Source organism: Carlito syrichta, unplaced genomic scaffold (genome assembly GCF_000164805.1).
Source record: "Carlito syrichta isolate Samal-C Ts95f unplaced genomic scaffold, Tarsius_syrichta-2.0.1 Scaffold305170, whole genome shotgun sequence".
Classification (NCBI taxonomy): domain Eukaryota; kingdom Metazoa; phylum Chordata; class Mammalia; order Primates; family Tarsiidae; genus Carlito; species Carlito syrichta.
The window spans coordinates 722,972-741,089 of record NW_007249266.1 but is presented as its reverse complement, the minus strand read 5'-3'; the positions used below and the strand labels follow the sequence as shown (position 1 = coordinate 741,089).

The 18,118-nt window shown below is 44.9% G+C and overlaps 1 protein-coding gene across 1 annotated transcript in view; it reads right to left on the bottom strand.

Annotated features, from left to right (window-relative positions):
* ITGA9 (integrin subunit alpha 9) overlaps nt 1-18,118 on the bottom strand; it is a gene marked incomplete at its 3' end in the record, with an annotated part of 153,788 nt that overhangs the window by 89,393 nt on the left and 46,277 nt on the right. Inside the window, exons 6-9 of the mRNA XM_008061272.1 lie at nt 17,298-17,365; nt 6,813-6,942; nt 4,030-4,115; nt 980-1,048 (exon numbers count right to left, since the gene is read on the bottom strand). Of these exons, the coding sequence (XP_008059463.1) occupies nt 980-1,048; nt 4,030-4,115; nt 6,813-6,942; nt 17,298-17,365 (353 nt within the window). The remainder of the gene's footprint in view (nt 1-979; nt 1,049-4,029; nt 4,116-6,812; nt 6,943-17,297; nt 17,366-18,118) is intronic.

Sequence of the window (18,118 nt, the reverse complement as noted above, 5' to 3'; positions counted from 1 at the left end):
ATAAAATTGCCTTCTGGCATTCTCCTGTTTTCTGAGGTCTTCCTCTCACATTCCAGGCATCCCGTGCCTCTTCCCAGAGCCCACTAAGGCCTCCACCAAGACCAGCCTCCAAATTATCCCCCATACTTCCTGGCAGCCTAAACTTGTGCCCCTTAGAGTAGCCAAGCTCAGTTAAACAGTCCTCTGACCTAAGCCACACTAAAGAATGCATGGCTGATACGCCCATGAAAACTGCTGCTTATTACCTGAAGGACTCTCTAACCGGCTTAATTTTAGGCTACAGTGCAATACAACAAACTCTCAGGAAGAAGAGAGTGGATTAAGGACAGGGTGGGGATGGCACAGGCAGATAAGCCTCATTCCAGGACTAACTTCAGGAGAACCTCTTGAACTATTTCTGCTTTAGGGTTCTAAGAGGAACCAGGTGACTTGCACTTGAATTTTCTTTGTGTGACAACAGTCTCCTTGGCAATGACAGCTGAGGGTAGAGGACTCAGGAAGGAGGTAGTATCCAGCTGGTAAGATAGGAACATGAGACGCATTTGCCTGTCTATGTCCCTTGAAAGTAGTCACTTATATAGACAAAACAGGCTTGCAAGCTGTATGCAGCTGGACCTGAGCTCTCTGGAGTACAGATGAATAGGTATGAAAGAGAATGGAGGCAGAGAAAGGCAGAGAGACAGAGCATGTAGTTGTTTTGATGACAGTGTCTGAACTACGGACAACCTCTTGAAGTTGTGCTGTAACTTGACCACGCATAAACTCATCTTGCTACACAATGTCTCCTAAAATCAGCATGAATCCCATTCATCTGCAGGTCACACATATTGCTGAGGCGGCAAAGGCACTGACATGCAGACAGAACCAACATATAAATGCAGGGCACAGGGAGGGCTTTCATGCCCATTTTCTAAGAAGCAATGACTTTCACATGGTCACACCTCTCAAACAAAAAAGTCATGCATACCAAGAACCTCACCTTTTTACCTGATGCCTGAAAAATCTTAATTAAGGTGCCTGATCTTCGGTCAGCTCTAAAAATATAAACCTATGGAAAGAAAAAAAAATCTAGTTAGGGTGGAAGCAATGACCCCCAGATATTGCCAGCATCCTCCGGGGAGTCTCATTTAAAGACCAGGCACACGGCAGGAGTGCTTACATCGGCTAATGATCATGAAGAAGTCAGCATAGCTCCCATTTTACCAACCCTGCACAAAAAGTGTCCTTCATTCCTGAAGCAGAAATCACCACTTCTGAACCACATGGTGTATGGAAACCACACACAATAAGATCCAAGGAGCCTCCACATTACTAGTAAACAATTCAACTCTCAGGAAAAGTCAGTCTTTTCTTCTTTGAAATAGTTCCTGTATTCCTATGAATTAAGAGCTTTGTCAGGTATCACAACACAGGACAAAGGGGTAGAAGTGAGTATTGTACATGCAGCAGTTTCCCAAAGTGATTCCACATAACATTATTGAATGGGATCTGCTTGGGCAAATATGAGTCCAGTTTGGGAAATGCAGAGTTACACATTACATTCCTTTACCGTGGAACTTTTTAGAGCCTTTAGCATGTACATTTAAACTATGAATCTCCACTGCAAAGATGAATCACAGACATCTAACTTCCGAAATGTACTTGACTGGGGAATTTCTTTCTCAAGTTACACCTTGTAGGAAGAGTGTTTTGTGAGAAGCAGGGTAGGTGATCCCTCCCATAAAATAAGGAATTGCCATCTTAGTGTGAGTGCTTTCAAGCCCTGACACTAGAAATGAGTAACTTTAACCAAAATCCTGAAGGCCAGAGATTCACTCTGGAGCCCTTGGGAATCAAATCTGTACCAGCTCCAGTTCCTGGGAATGTGGAATCATCAGCAACTTTGTCAACTATGACCAGTTTCCCAGTGCCTCTAAGGTGGTCTAACCAAAAGAAGCATTTTCAGGTTATTTCTTTGTTAAGTGGATCCAGGATTCCCTGACACTATCAATTGGTGTAAGCACCAATCTTGTCTTTTTTTTTTTTTTTTTGAGTTGGAGTCTCACCCTGTTGCCCAGGCTGGAGTGCAGTGGCACACTCAGTCACCACAGCCTCGACCTGCTGGGCTCAGGCAATCCTTCCACCTCAGTCTTCCAAGTAGCCGGAACTACAGGTACATGCTACCACAGCTGGCTAATTTTTTGATTCATTGTAGAGATGAGGTCTCGCCAAGTTGCCCAGGCTGTTTCTCAACCCATGGGCTCAGGCAATCCCCTCACCTCAGCCTCCCAAAGTGCTGGGATTACAGGCTTGAGCCACCGCACCCAGCCCCATTCTTGTCTTAAGACTCATCAGGGACTATGCAGTCATCATAATTATCTGAAGGGAAAGCAATACATTGGATCAAGTTTTATGCAATTAGTGAGGGGGGACAAAGCTGCTATCTTCAGCATAGAGGTATCTGCAACACTGTGAACTGGAGATCAGCATTTACCAACCCTATAGAGATGCTGGGTAGCCTGATGGCATTATCAATGTGCAGACAGTTCTCGGTGCTTCTCTACCTCTACCATGTAGAGAAACTCATGTGACCTCTTTCGTGAAGTTCTCAAAGGTTATCTGCATGCCCCTCCTCCCTGCTGGCTCAGGACCCTGATTTATCTGGTTTCATTTTCAAAGAAACTTTCTCTACAGCATCAGTGTTAGGGAGAAAGGAGAGACATGTTCCAAAAACATGAGCAACAGCCCCCTAACCTCTGCACAGGAGGATCCACAGAAATAACCCTCATGAACACATCTCAGTCAAGCTTAGGCAGCTGGATGGTTCATTAGCTCCCTGGTCATCCTGACATCCCAGCTGAGGGTTCCAACTAACAGTGGTCTCAGCCCATGTGGGTCAATCTAGAATCTAGATCTCACTTCTCTGAGCCCTGGAAGATCCGACCAGAATCTATCATAGATCCACCCATAAGAGTGCAGAACCAAAGCTCATTCCTCTGTTTGTTCAGTCTTTCCCACCAAACAACCTATGTTATTTGTTAAAAATACATATGCCCAGCCAGGCTTGGTGGCTCAGCCTGTAATCTCACACCTTTGGGATGCTGAGATGAGTGGACTGCCCGAGCCCGCGGGTTCGAGACCCACCTGGGCAACTTGGCGAGACCTCATCTCTACAATAAATCAAAAACTAGCCGGGCGTGGTAGTGCATGCCTGTAGTTCCAGCTACTTGGAAGGCTGAGGCAGAAGGATCACCGTAGCCCAGCAGGTCGAGGCTGTGGTGGCCGGGAGCGGCCCCGGCACTCCAGCCTGGGCGACAGAGTGAGATTCCAACTCGAAAAAAAAAACATATCCCTGACCCTACTCAATCTGGATTTTCTGTTCCTTGAAGCTAAAAAACCAACAAGCATAGTTCATAATTCAGGACCCTTGGAGGCCATACTTCCCAAAGGAACTCAGACACACCTAGATCCATGGGGTGGGTCTTTTCTACACTCTAGGCAGATGCTATTCTTTAGGGGAAGCCAAACCCACATTTTCCCAGTCCAGCCTTTGGACTGAACCAGTCTCGGGAACCCAATGTTCCTTCTAAAACATTGGAGAAATAAATATGAGAATAATTGGGGACATAAATAAAGTTTCAAAGACACCTGGGAGTAGATCTGGTTCTATTAAGTCAAAACCAAACCTGGGAAGAATTTGGAGGGTGGGGAGTTTGAAGCTGGACAGCGTGGGATGTCATTCTTCTGGAAGGCACTCTGAGGCCAGGAGTCGGGTTTATAAGTCACACACATACAGTCAGCTGTGAAGAACCTCAGAAAGTGCAGAAATGGAGAGTGTGAGAGTATTCACACCCTAATTGAGCTTTCAAGGGAAACTCTCAAGCAGAAGGGAACCATCAGGGGGTCCCTCATTGTTTCATCACTTGCTTGCCAGTCACCTAGGAGAATGTTCAGGTCAAAGTCAGTAGGAAAACCCCTATACCAGGGCAGTACTTCCCTTTTTCTGTCCTTTTTTTGTCCTTCAGCAATTCCACAGGCTTTTCTCCTTACCTTGCCGATGCCTTCATCCTGTGGGGCACCTCCTACCACATCAGTAGTAGATGAGTGAGAGAAGTGGCCTGCAGTCACTGCATAACCTGAACAGGATGGGCAGAAACCAAGGACAGGGTTGAGAAAGAAGGGCAGGGAAGAAAAATATCCACCAGAGGAAAAGGTTTCTCAAGCATGTCCTTTATCTGGATGGTCCAGTTCTTCTAAGTTCTTCTAAGACAGCGACCAGGAAACAAATGGCTGCTGTCAGTCTTCTCATGATAAAATGGCTCATCTCAGAAAATGGAATGTTTGCAAGGACATCAGGGCAGGAAAGAGTGCTTTCTGAGTGTCTTCTCTGGAACAGGTACTTGTGCTAAATACTATACACTTTTTTATCTTTTTGAAGTATAGTTCTAGTAAAATACACTTATCTGAAGTGTAGAACTTAAAGAAGGTGTGCACATGTGCATAACCATGCAACCACCCAGGTCAAAAAAGTGAATAGAACCATAGAACTAGAACCCCAGAAGGTTCCCTCATGCCCTCACCTAGTCAATATCCCCCACACAGGCAGCCACTCTTCTGATTTTTATCACTATATATAGGTTTGTCTTTTCTAGAACTTCACTCAGCATATCTGTGATGTTCATCCATGTTGTTAAGTGTAGTTTGTTTCTTTTTATTGTTGAGTAATGTTCCATTGTATGACTGTATAATATCTTTACTCTTCTGTTGCTGGGCATTTGGATTGTTTCCAGCTTGGGACTATTATGAATAAAGTTGCTATGAACATTCTTCCATGTGTCTTTAGATACTATTCTCTTTTTTCATTTCACAAATCTATGAAGAAGGTATGATTGTTTCTTCCATTTTACAGATATAGAAATAGACAAAACATTGTTAAACACCATGCCAAAGTCGCACAGCAAGATTCAAATCCAATTTGTGTCTCCAAAGCCCCTGCTGTTAACTATTATGTCATACTCCTAAGAGAAAGCAAAAGAAGTTGGCAGTGAGTAGGTTGGTGGGTGGGGGGAGTAAACGGGTGGATGGATAATTGGTTGGTCAAAGAATCTGGGTGTAAAAGGAATCTAGAAACAAAGGAAATGTTGTCTGTTCTTAGTCTAAATTTCTCCTACTTACTAAGAGCCTTGCTGGCAGGCTTAAGTCTCCCATCCAGCCAGCATAAACCCTGCATAGGATGCCATATATTCCCAAAACTTGTCATTACCCTCAAACTTTAATGTTGTGATTATAAGCTATTCGAGTTTTGTGATGACACCATACCATGATCAACTCTTATTCACCATGTGGCTGATTTCTCTCAGATTGGAGGCTCACATTATCTATGAGTATTATGAGTGAGATCAAAGCCTGAGCTGATCCTTGCTGATCCCTGCAGCAGATAAGGGTCTCTGCTTTGTATACAGGGAGAGACCACAGGCCTTAGGGTTCAAAGGACCTATCCTAGACCCTAAAGCCACCATCCAAACTTTCTCAATTCTCTGACTCAATGAATATACGCTGAGTTCCTACCATACATGAGGCAGTTTACCAAGTCCTGGAAATGTCAAATAAAAATCCCTCCCTTCGAGGTACTCCCAGCCCAGCGAGGGGCACAATAACCATGATAGGTGCTATATCAGCAGTACCCATAGAGGAGGCCGCTCTGCATTTAGACTCTGCGCTCAGAAACCACAGGTTTATAGCCAACTTTGCTACCTGGGAGTCATGTGATCTTGGCAAGTTACAGAACATTTTTGTACTTCAGTTTCTATCCATACAATATGGTTAATAACAGCTACCTCATAAGGCTGTTTCAGAAATTAAAAGAAATAATACACACAGTCTAGCACAGGGTAAGTGCTTTATAAAACAGCAGTATTAAGGAGCTGGATGGGCATGGGGTCCAATACCCAGAGACCTGAAGTAGAAGTATTACTGGGTCTATGCTACTGGGGAAAAAACAAAACAAAACACCTGTAGTTAGAAAGGAACAGTGAGTCCACAACTCTGTATCCCCATCTAACAAGAAATTCCCAGTGACCTGCTCTACAAAAAGGGAGCCAGGGACTTCTGTTGATTTACGTTATATGTAGTGTGTGTTTTGTCATCATTAGGCTTTCCTAAATTTAGCTTTGTTTTCAGTCCAGAATTATAGCATTGGGGGCATGAATTAAAGAAAAAGAGTCTTATAATTGTCATCTCCACAGGCAAAGACAGCCTATGTCTGTTTTTAAATGGGAATGGCCTTGTCTCAGTGTCATTCTTGCCTGATGGCTGCTAAATTAAATTGTCTATCTTCTTTCTAGAAAATCAAAAGTGCTGAGAAAATAAGAGAAATTTTTCTAAGCCTTTAATTAAACATCAGCATTAGGCTGCCATCTGTCATGATAAGTTCTGGTTCACATTATTTCTATTTGCAACCAGTTTTGTGACCAGGAAGCAGAGATTCCATCCAAAGAGATGTCCATGAGAAACCAGGATTCTATTGCACTCATTCTGTAACTGACCATCTGAACTTGAGTAATTGCTAAAATAAGAAAATGAAATGTTTGCTTCCCTGGGGGCCCAACTGTCAGCTTTTTAATTCAATCGCACAATTTTAATCCAATTCTCCTCTCTACCATCTGTGTGTGGGGCTAGATGCTACGATGCCCTGGGTAAAGATGGAAGCAATTAGAACAATAGATGCAGAAGGCAACTAACGCTTCTTTCCACTAATAAAGCAAGCATTCGTACTTTGGTAGGAATTGCTCCCAGTTCCCCTTTTTTACCTGTCATGTCCATGAGCTACTCACCTAGATAGGTGTACCGCCTGTTCATGATCGCTTCATCATTCAGTTTAAAATAGGTGTTGTCTGTGAGGTTCAGCACTTTGACTGTCCCAGCCCAATAAAACGACCCTGGGGCACCCATCACTACCAGCTCCTACCAAAAAGAAATTCAGCGGTAAACAGGGAAGGAATTGAGGAGGTGTGCAGTGAGAACCATAGTCACAACAAAGGAGAAATACCTCACACCAAGGACTTTTCTCAGCTAAGCCTAATTCACCAGATTCCCCAGCAATATGGAATCTATTATACAGATGGGTTTATCAGCACTAAAGATGTGAAGATGGCTAAGCAAGGTAAAAGAATGTGTGACAGGACAGGCCCTTATCCCATCCATGATGAGGCTACACACGATTCCTCAACTTTACACCAGGGTCAAGCAAGGAACTGGAAAACAATGGACACTGGCCTCAACCACAGATTCCAGGGAATACCACTCATGAAGGGGCAGCAATACCTCACCCTGCCTGGACTCCAGGCTCACTACCGGAAGACTCCACCTGCCAGGTACATAGCAAGAGGAAACTGTACACTAATACTCCAGGGAATCCCCTCCAGGCCTCACTTAAGACTCCTGCTCAGAGATATTCCAGAGTAATCACCATGGCCCCCCACAAACTCAGAAAAACAAAACCGAGAGACCAGAGAGGCCAAGCCAACTAAGGAAGAAGAGACCACAGGAAACAAGAGACAGCACTACTGCTAAAATCAAACTCAAGAACACAAAAGGCACAGCTGTCTTCAGCATTTAGTTGAGGAAGAAATGGTCAACAGGCCGGAGAGCATGTTTGTGCCCAAAAATCATCTATTGACCAATGCTGATGATAACCATATGTGCCCCAAAAATGACTTGGTTACCTAAGGAAGTCAGCACAGATGTCTGCATGATGTGTCCACAAGAAGATACATCATAACTGTGCCAAGAAAAGTTGGAAACAACCTAAACATCTAACAAAAGGGACTCTAAATTATTGTACATCCATTCAGCAGAATTCTAGGCAGCATTAAAAGCACTGTGGAAGACCTAATGGCATTGAAAAACGGTCACAATGCCCTGGTGAGTTAAAAAGGATATTCGTAACAATATATACACTATGATCATATTTTGTAAAACAAACACACATACACAGACAAGAGCAGGAAGATAAGCTCCAAAACAGTTATGGTTTTTCTATGAGTGACAAGACTATGGAAAATCTCTCTCTCTCTCTCTCTCTGTCTCTCTCTCTCTGTCTCTCCTTCCGTCCATCTGTTCATCCATTCCTCCCTCTTTCCTTCCTTCCCCCACCTCTTTCTCCCTCATCCCCAAAGTTTATTTTCTTTGTATTTTTCAAAATGCTAAAACAAACTGTTTTCCAAGAGCACAGAGCTCAGGAAAAACCCAGCACTGTCCACACCAGGCTCCTCTCCTGCCTCTGTCTCCTCAAAGTGTGGGACACTCATCTGGTTTTCTAAGTACACGCTGCTCTTTTATAGCTCCCTCCTTCAGACTTCCTCTGCTTGAATAACTCCTTCTCAGTCTTAAAATCCAGTTGAAATGTGGGTGAATCCTAGACAAAATATCGATGGGAAAAAGAGAGGACATGAGTCCACACATATGAAGTTCTAGAATCGGCAAAACCAGTCTCTACTGAGAGATATCTGGTCAGTGGTTGCCTAGAATTAAGATGGGGAGCATTGCCTACAAAGGGGCACGAGGAACTTTCTGGGATAATGGACACATTCTAATCTTCATTGAAGTGGGGATGACACAGTGTACACATTTGTCAAAACTCACTGAATTCTGCATCTTAAATAGTGTATCTTATTGTATATGCCAAATGTAAATCTGATTTTTAAAAAGTTCTAAACTAGTAATTAAACATGGACAGGAAGTCATCTCACAAAAACACAAAACATGGGCATGAAGTGACATTTTACAAGCATTAAAAGGAAGCCTCCATTGTGCAAGGGCTGAGTTGAGGCAAGAGGAAGGAAAGCTGTCCCTGCACGCATCAGATGCCCCTGGCTTTCAGTCCTTTCTTTCCTAACAAGGAATTCCTTCTTTTCAACTACCTATATTTTTTAAAGTATCTAAAGTACATTGCAATAAAAAATAATCAAAATTATTTTTCTGACAAAATCATTAGTTTTTCACTCAACAAGATTTACTGAGTACCTACTATAATGTATCAGAGTTCATGCTAAATACAAAAATAAATGAAGTTCCTTTGTATGACATTCTTGGGCTAAGACAACTGGAGATATGCAAGGTATTTTAGAAAAAAATTACATCCCACATGATTAAAATTAACACAATTTCTAAAGAAAACTCCTCAGCTGCAAACAAAACCCCAAAGACACAGGCCATGTAGGCTCATGGAGATAGTGAGCACTGGACACATCATGCTTCCTACTGCCGAGAGACACCTGACGCTCCTCTTGGCCTTCAGCGTTCCCCAAACTGTTACAGATTCCAGAAACAGATCTTTCCAGGCTGACTTATCTCGGCAGAGCTGGTCCCATGCACTGTCAGAAACTGCCAGTTTCTGACAGGTCCTTGGAGGCCAGATCCTGCCACAGAGATTCTGAGTTTCTGGTGACAATTCATAAAGTCACTGCTGAACTCTCAGGGCACAAATGTCTGCAAAAACCACAAACATCTAAAGCGAAAATTAGAAAGAGGAAGACCGAGGCTGCGGGTAAGAGGGGATACTCATTGAACAACACATCCATGGTTACTTTGGGGAAGAAACTTGACAGAGAGTAGACAGAAGAAAGGCCACCGGATTCTGGTCTGAATGGTTTGTTTTTGATAATTCAAGAAGGGGTATGCCAGACATGACTGTTGAAGAACACTTCATTTTAAAGTTGTGAGGTCCTATCCCCCTCAAAGGAAGCTGCTAGTGATAAGCTGAATGGTCCCAGAGGTATCTCACTGTTTCATAAAAACAGAACACTTTCTGCACTCAGGACTTAACACCAGGAAAACACATTCATTCATTCATTCTCTTCCTACACCTCTGTTCTATGTAAGGGACTGTGCTAGTTCTGGAAAGAGTCTGAGAAACACAAACAATCTGTTCATCGGAGCAGAGAGACTTTGTTTCCCTGGCCTTGAGCTTGGAAAGGAATTTATAATCAGTGTCCAAATACAAAGGGCACCAGAGAACATAATGAGTGATATCCTCAGTCCCAGTTGTGTACACAACACAGAGCCTTCTCCATCTGCAGCTTTTTATAAACCACAGCCTAGAGCATCGGCACAAGCCTGTGAAGCCTCTCTGGGACACAGGCGGGGATACGTTGCTTGCTGATGACTTAGAGGCAATGGGTTTGAAAGCTAAGAAATGTACATCTAACGCACCATGGCATCCCCATTTAGACGTTACAAAGAGGGTAGGACAAAGGAATTCCTCTGCTCTAAAACCTTTAAAACCAATAGCTCCTGTTTCCCACCCTCCTCTTAGTGCTAACACCCTCTATCCCTTAAGTCCAAGATAGATAAAATGGAGCCAAACCTGTGACTCTCAGAACTGGGAGGCCAGGGAGATAGCATCTTCCTGGAAATCCCTTGCATTTTTCTCTTCACTGTGAATGATGCATGTGCCCTTTCTTGTGCTGTTCACAAGTACCAGGATAATGCAATTGATGCTGAGCTCCCTATCACTCAGGAACACCCAATGCAAATATCACACACATAAATAGAAGCTTCCCCGCAAGCAAAGGCCACCACTGCCTAAACCACATTCGTGGAATCCCATCAATAAGCAGTGTGGCCTTTTCCCCAGATGCATTTACTAGCAGACTCTCCAGAGGCACAGGAGCAATATGAGTGTACCCGTGAGAAGCCAAGGCTTTCTGGATACACTGCAAGTTGACATGAACTGGTGGGTGAAAGAATGCTTGGGACCTACAATGGACATCTGTGTTGAACCAATGTCCACCCACACGACTCCAGACTTCCACAGCGGGGCTCCACCGCTGGCTGGAGCCAAGCCCTCTCTTGCTGCTTAGAAGTATCTAAAACTGGTTGGATTTGGTGGCTCAGTCTGTAATCCCAGCACTTCGGGAGACCGAGGTGAGTGGATTGCCTGAGCCCTCAGGTTCGAGACCAGCCTGGGTAACTTGGCGAAACCTCATCTCTACAATGAATCAAAAATTAGCCAGGCATGGTCGCACACACCCGTAGTTCCAGCTACTTGGAAGGCTGAGGTGGAAGGATCGCTGGAGGCCAGCAGATTGACGCTAGAGCGGCCAGGAGTGTGCCACAGCACCCCAGCCTGGGCAACAAAAAGAAATATCTATCTCCTCTATTCGCCTACCCTACAAAAATAAAGAAAGTTCCCAGGAAATTCTCCCTCATCCTCAATGACGAGCTAAAACTCAGGTGGTCTCCATAGCTCAGAGGGCTTTGATAAGCTCAGGGTCACTGACCTGCAGGTCAAGCAGGTACCTTAGGCCAGAGTATTTGGGGCAGTTTGGAAGGCCAGAGAAATCCAGCTTGGGAAGCAGCTATCTGCCCTGTGAGAGGACAGTCTAGCTCGCGGCAAAAACAAGCCCAAGTGACGAGGTCAGCAGGAGGGCAGATAAGGGTAGCAGTGCCTCCCTGACCCCTTCACCCACATTTCCTGATCAGCCGCAAACAGCTGAAGTTCCAGAAACAAGGGAGGCAGTGCGGTCAAAGACCTCCTGTGTAAAGAGGCCAAAAGCCTGGGAACAAAAGCAGAGGCCAAAGTCCAAAGAGGCCGGGAGATAGCAGGCTGGATTCAAAGGACCAAGCAGCACCCTGAGGGACTGCCCTCTCGTTCACTGTCACCCACCACCCCTCCCTTGTCATTCCATACACCAACCACCATGTTCCCACTTTTTTTTTCTTTTCCAGAGACAGGATCTTGCTCTGTCATCCAGGCTGGAGTGCAGAGGCCTGATAACAGCTCACTGTAGCTTCAAACTCCTGGGCTCAAGCAGTCCCACCTACCTCAGCCTCCCAAGTTGCAGGGACTACAGACACATGCCACCATGCCCTGCTAATTTCTTTTTTATTTTTTGTAGTGACAGGATCTTGCGTTGTTGCCTAGGTTGGTCTCGAACTTCTAGCCTCAAGCAATCCTCTCGCTTCAGCCTCCCAAAGTGCTGAAAATACAGGCATGATCCACCACACTTGGTCCCACCATGCCCCCACTTTGGTGTGCTCTGAACCCAGCCAGCACATGCTAAGGGACAGTGGTTCCCTCACAAAACATATCTCTGTGAGTGTCCCAGTACCACACATTCCATGGGTCAGCGGCTTACCTCTTCCAGTGGGTTCTTTCTCTGGTGGGTTCTTTCCCTTCTCACCAGGGGCGCCACCCTTCTCAGAAACCTGGCTCAAAACCTCCTTCATCTACCCCACAGTGCCCCGGCCACCAGCTCCTTGACACAGCCTTAACATTTTCTGACTCTCCCAATTATTTTTATCCGTAAAGCATCCCCCTAGCCTGTCCTGTTGCTTCACGGTTAGACCATATCACAGCCTCCTACTTAGCCTCCCTCCGGGCCCTTCCACTTCCAAAGTCCTGGACATGCCCAGCCCAGATAGCCAAATAGCACTTCTTACAACACTGTCATCTATTGGGTGCATCGTCTGCCTGTGAACTTACAGTGGTTCCCCTTGCCTGTTGGCCAAGTCATACATTACTAGATCTACTTGAGGAACAATAGCCACAGTGGTTATACAATCTAAATTATTTCTGAGACAGAAGAAGAGAGTGAAGTCGGCACATGGCAGGATAGTATTTCAAATCAATGGGGATAGGAAAAGTTATTAAACAAGTCAACATTAGAACAACTAACTATACATTTAGGAAAACAATGTAGTTTCTACTACATAAAGTATATAAAAATAAATTCCAGAAAGATTAAATATAGAAATCTCTTTTTAAAAAACTTATAAAAGTATTAGAAAAAAATAAGTGAACAATTTCATACTGGTAGTATGGAAGCCACTTTATATGACAAGGGAGGCCAATCAGAACTGCCATGCTTCAATCCTTCATTTGCATGGCAGGAACAAACACCAACCAATCAGAACTGCCATGTTCCAATCCTTCATTAGCATAGTGAAAAATGGAAAAGAGATAAAGTCCTATATAAAAACAATCTCAAATCACTGGCTCAAGGCAGACAGCTTTTCTATCACTGTCCTGCCTTCTGCTCCCTTGCCGTGTACTCAATAAACATGTCCCTCTCTACTTTGATCTGACTCATGTCCAAATATCAATTCTTTCACTGCCCACAACTCCAGCTGACCGGTTCGTTACCTGCAACAGTTAGTAAGGAGATAACCTTCCTAAGAGAGAAGTCTAGGATCCCGAAATAAAAAGACAGATAGATTTGACCAAATGTGAATGTCTGATGTCAGTACAATAAAGACATCATAGGCAAACTTAAAAGACAAGTAAAAGGCTGATAAAAAAAATTTATTTTGATATGAAAACCTGTTAATAGCCACCTCCAAAAGAAAATACTGAGTATGTAAAAATAACCTTTAGTAAAAACTCTGCATTTACTTTCACTATTCTATGGAAAAAATTATATACATATAAATGTACAGTATACACATACAATATATATGGATAAGACGAAGGCATCACACTAAGAGTAACAAGTTACTAAAAACCAGGAAGACAACAACAATAGCAAAACATAATAATGGACTGAGAACATACACAGGCAATTTCCAGAAAAATAAATACAAATGGTCAATATTTTTAAAAGACAATAAACTGCACCAATAATCAGGGACAGGGACATTAAAATTTGTTTGCTTTTGAGTAGGGGTCTCACTGTGTTACTCAAGCTGGATGCAGTGGCACAATCATGGCTCACCACAACCTCAACCTCCTTCCTTTTCAGCCTCCCAAGTAGGTGGGACAACAGGCACAAGCCCAGCTATTTTGTTTTTTTTTTTTATCTTTTGTAGAAATGAGATCTCACTATGTTGTTTAGGATGGTCCTGAATTCCTGGGTCAAGTCATCCTCCCACCTTGGACTCCCAAAGTGCTGGGATTATAGGTGTGAACCACCGCACCCAGCCTTTGAGGGTTTTTTGTTTTGTTTTGCTTTAATGACAAAAGTTTAAAGTGTCAGTGAGAGAAGCTATAGAGACAGATGCAACCCAGGGGAGTGTCAATTCTAGACATTTCTGGAATGCAATTTGCCAGCATGTATCAAAATTCCAATTTTGAGTCACTTTGACCCAGCAATTCCTCTACTAGTGTCTCCTCTAAAGAAAAATGCACTTGTACACCAAGAGCCACGTATGGATCTCTGGTGCAATGCCACCCAAAGAGTCTAGCATGGATTAGCAGCAGCCCAGAGCACCATGTAGGAATTGAGGCTGGAAAGGCAGGATGGCCTAGGAGGCCGTGGGAAAGCATGTGGATTTCATTTTAAGTGGGACAGGAGGACACCAGAAGGTTCTGAGCAAAGGAGCACTGTGATATTTTTCTTACTTGTAAAAGATGGTTCTGGCTGCTGTGTCGGGATGAGTGTGTCAGAGGTGGGAGGCTATGGGGGGAAGCAGGAAAGCAGGAAGGTTCTGCAGTGGGTTGGGAACAACAACTGTGACTTAGGTTTTGGGGTGACAGGACAAGGAAAGCAATGAATGTCTTTGTTACAGGTTTTGAGGTCACTGGAGGTAGGACTTGCAGGTGGCTTGGAAGTCGCGGAGGGACTTTCTTTCATTTTGGCCTCAACAGCTCAGACAGACAGTACAGGGTCTAACATGGAACTCTGTGTAAACTGTCATAAAAACAATTCTCCAGTGAAGGAACACTGAAGCGAAGACAAAACACTAAAGGTGACAGATGGGGATGGGGAGGGAAACATCTCCTATTTATTGCTTCGAGAGTGAAGAATAATACATCTTCTGAATTTCTACCTTTTCTTTTTCACTTTCTGGATTGGACACTATATCGCCAATTGTCTATTTTCTCTTTGAAAAAAAATTTTCTGGAGGGACAGAGTCTTGCTCTGTTTCCAAGGCTGGAGCACAGTGGTGTGACCATAACTCACTGCAGCCTCAAACTCATAGGCTCAAGCAATTCGCCTGCCTCAGCCTCCTGAGGAGCTGTGACTACAGGTGCATAGCACCACCCAGCTAATTATTTTACTTTTGTGGAGATGGGCTCTTATGATGTTGCCCAGGCTGTTCCCTGGCCTCAAGGGATCTTCCTGCCTCAGCCTCCCAAAACACTGGGGTTACAGGCATGAGCCACACCCAGCCTCTCTTTGAATTTAAATGGCAGTTTCTGAAATCCAGATGGTCAGTCTTGCACCTGACTGAGAAGAGGCACTCCTCAGAAGGCTTTGGAAACAGAGAATGCTCTTGGACCTGCCTCCACCCTCGATGTCCCACGCCCTTCTCTAGCTCTCCCCTGTCGTGAAGTGAGCAAAGGAGAGAGGCTGCGTCAGGGTGTTGGGCCCATGGGCCAAGGGTGGAGTGTGCGTTCTAACCTTCCATGTAATGAGAAGCCTTGGTGTCAGAATGACAAGTTTCATTTTGAAAGATTCCTCAGGCTGGTGTGTAGAAAACACATGGTAGGGATGCAGGTTGGGATGAGGAAACTATTTCAAAATACACAGCAGTGACGGGTGCACAACATTGTAAATGTACCAATGCCACTGAACTGTACACCTTCAAGTGGTAAAATTATGAGTTTTATATTATGTATATTTACCACTATATATATATATTTTTAAATGGGCCAGTTACAGTGGTTCACGCCTGTAATCCCAGAACTTCGGGAGGCCAAGGCAGGAGGATTGCTTGAGCCCAGGTTTGAGACCAGTCTGGACAACATAGTGAGATCTTGTCTCTATAAAAAATTATCTGGGCATGATGATGCACACCTGAAGTCCCAGCTACTTGGGAAGCTAAGACAGAAATATCACTTGAGGACAGGAGTTGGAGGCTGTAGTGAGCCATGATGGTGCCACTGCACTCCAGCCTAGGTAACAAAATGAAACTCTAACTCAAAAAAAAAAAAAATGAATTAGGGAGAACAATTTGGGGCCAATATACCTCCAAGCGATGATGCTGGCTTTTCTAGAAGCACTAAGGGAGCCAGGCACGGTGGCTCACACCTGTAATCCCAGCACTTTGGGAGGCGGAGGCGAGAGGACTGCCTGAGTCCAGGGGTTCAAGACCAGCCTGGTCAACTTGGCAAGACCTCATCTCTACAATAAATCAAAAACAAAATTATCTGAGCATGGTGGCGCATGCCTGTAGTTCCAGCTACTTGGAAGGCTAAGATGAAAGGATTGCCTGAGCCCAGCAGGTCAAGACTGAGGTAGCTGTGAGCATGCCACTGCATTCCAACCTAGATGACAGAGTAAGACTCCAACTAAACAAAAATAATAACAAATAAGTGGAAGCACTGAGAGGATGGTGATGGTAATAAGCTGTCCTATTTGGGATGTGTTTTTGAGATTAAAACAACAGAATTGCAGGCAAATTCAAAGTTAAGTAATAAACACTCTTTTTTTGGCCTGAGCAACTACATGGATAATGGTGCCAGTTACAGAGCCTGGCATGAAATGCTTCATCCAGCAGACAGCCATGAAAATGTCTGCGGGATAAGGAGCTGAAATGAAGGACAAATGTAGAGTAGGTGAAAAATGCATAAGAAAACAGCCCCTAAAAATGTACTAACAGGTTGGGCACAATGGCTCACACCTATAATCCCAGCACTTTAGGAGGCCAAAGCAGGATTGCCTAAGCCTAGGAGTTTAAGACCAGCCTGGGCAACATAGCGATATCTCATCCCTACAGAAAAATTTAAAAATTAGCCAGACTTGGTAGCACAAGTCTGAAGTCCCAGCTACTTGGGAGGCTGAAGCAGAAGGAATGCCTGAGCCCAGGAGTTGGAGGCTGCAGTGAGCTGTGATTGTGCCACTGCACTCCAGCCTGGGCAACAGAGGGAGACTCCAACTCAAAAAAGAAAAAAAAGTACTAGTTTCTTTGGTAGTAGCTCTGCATAGGCACATGAGCATTCAAAGGTACGGTCCTTCATAATTTGGGGAAGGGAATGGTTAGAGTCATGCTTAAAACCAAATGTCTCCTCTAAGGAGAGAGGGTTGCAATGAGGTGATACCCACACAACCACCAAAATAAGACACAACCTAACAGCGTCATCTCACTCACACCCCCTGGGACTGACTCCTTCCATGGGTCTGAGTCCAGCAGACTCCTACAGAAATTGTCAAGTGGGGGTATCCTCCAAATGAGCCAGCCCGCCCCCTCTGCCCAGCTGGTATGGCCCTTCGCTAGGTTTTAATAACCTCCCCAGGTGTGAGGACCAGAATCGACTCCCTTACAGCTCAAGTACCTGGGACTTGAGAAGCCCCACCTTGAAGGGTTGCCAAAATCACAACAAACAAGGAAACGAACATCACAAGAACAGAAATGCGCAGACAGCTGGTACCCACCTCCATGAAGAAGCCTGCTATCCCAGCCTGACAGGAGCCGTGTTCCTCTCCGTACTTCTTCTTATACTCTAGAGGGGAAAGGAGGAAACAGAAGCAAACCACAGCCATGTCAGTGTGTGCCAGCCGTGCGTGGAGCCAGCAGAGGGGGCCGGCCACTTCCCTGGGGGGAGCCGTGGCAGGCTGGGCCCAGAGATGCCGTCCAGGCTGGGGTGAGGGAGGAGCATCTCAGGAACCCACTAGACCTCAAATCTAGGCTCTGGTGCCATCAGGTAGGGAGGCTGCCAAGTGCTCCAGCAGACTTCCTCCACTCCTCAGTGGGAAAGAGAAGCAGCGGGAACAGTAATTAAGTAGGAGGCTGGTGACAATTATCTCATTTTCTTCAGAAAGTACAGAGATCCCTCGTAGGCCCAGGGAGCTGAAAACACGACTGAGAAATGGAGTGATGTGGCCATCCCAGTGTGGAGTCCCCTGGAAGAAGACCAACCCACCCCAAAAGATGCTTGGTACACAGCTGGAGGCAGTATGCTTCCTACTATCCACCCAGAAACATGCCGTCCACCCCAGGGCTGCAGGGGGCGGAGACCCCCTTGGCCATGCTGGGCCCTATGGTTACACATCGTGGATATGTTACAATCTGCACTACACCTCTGCCTTCCTTGTTTGGAAGGAAAAGGGGAAGAACTCCCTGGGTCAAAAGAAAACGAATAATAAGTTCTTCTCGCAGGGCTCGGTGGCTCAGCCTGTAATCCCGTGCCTTTGGGAGGCGGAGGTGAGTGGATTGCCTGAGCCCGTGGGTTCGAGACCCGCCTGGGCAGCGAGAC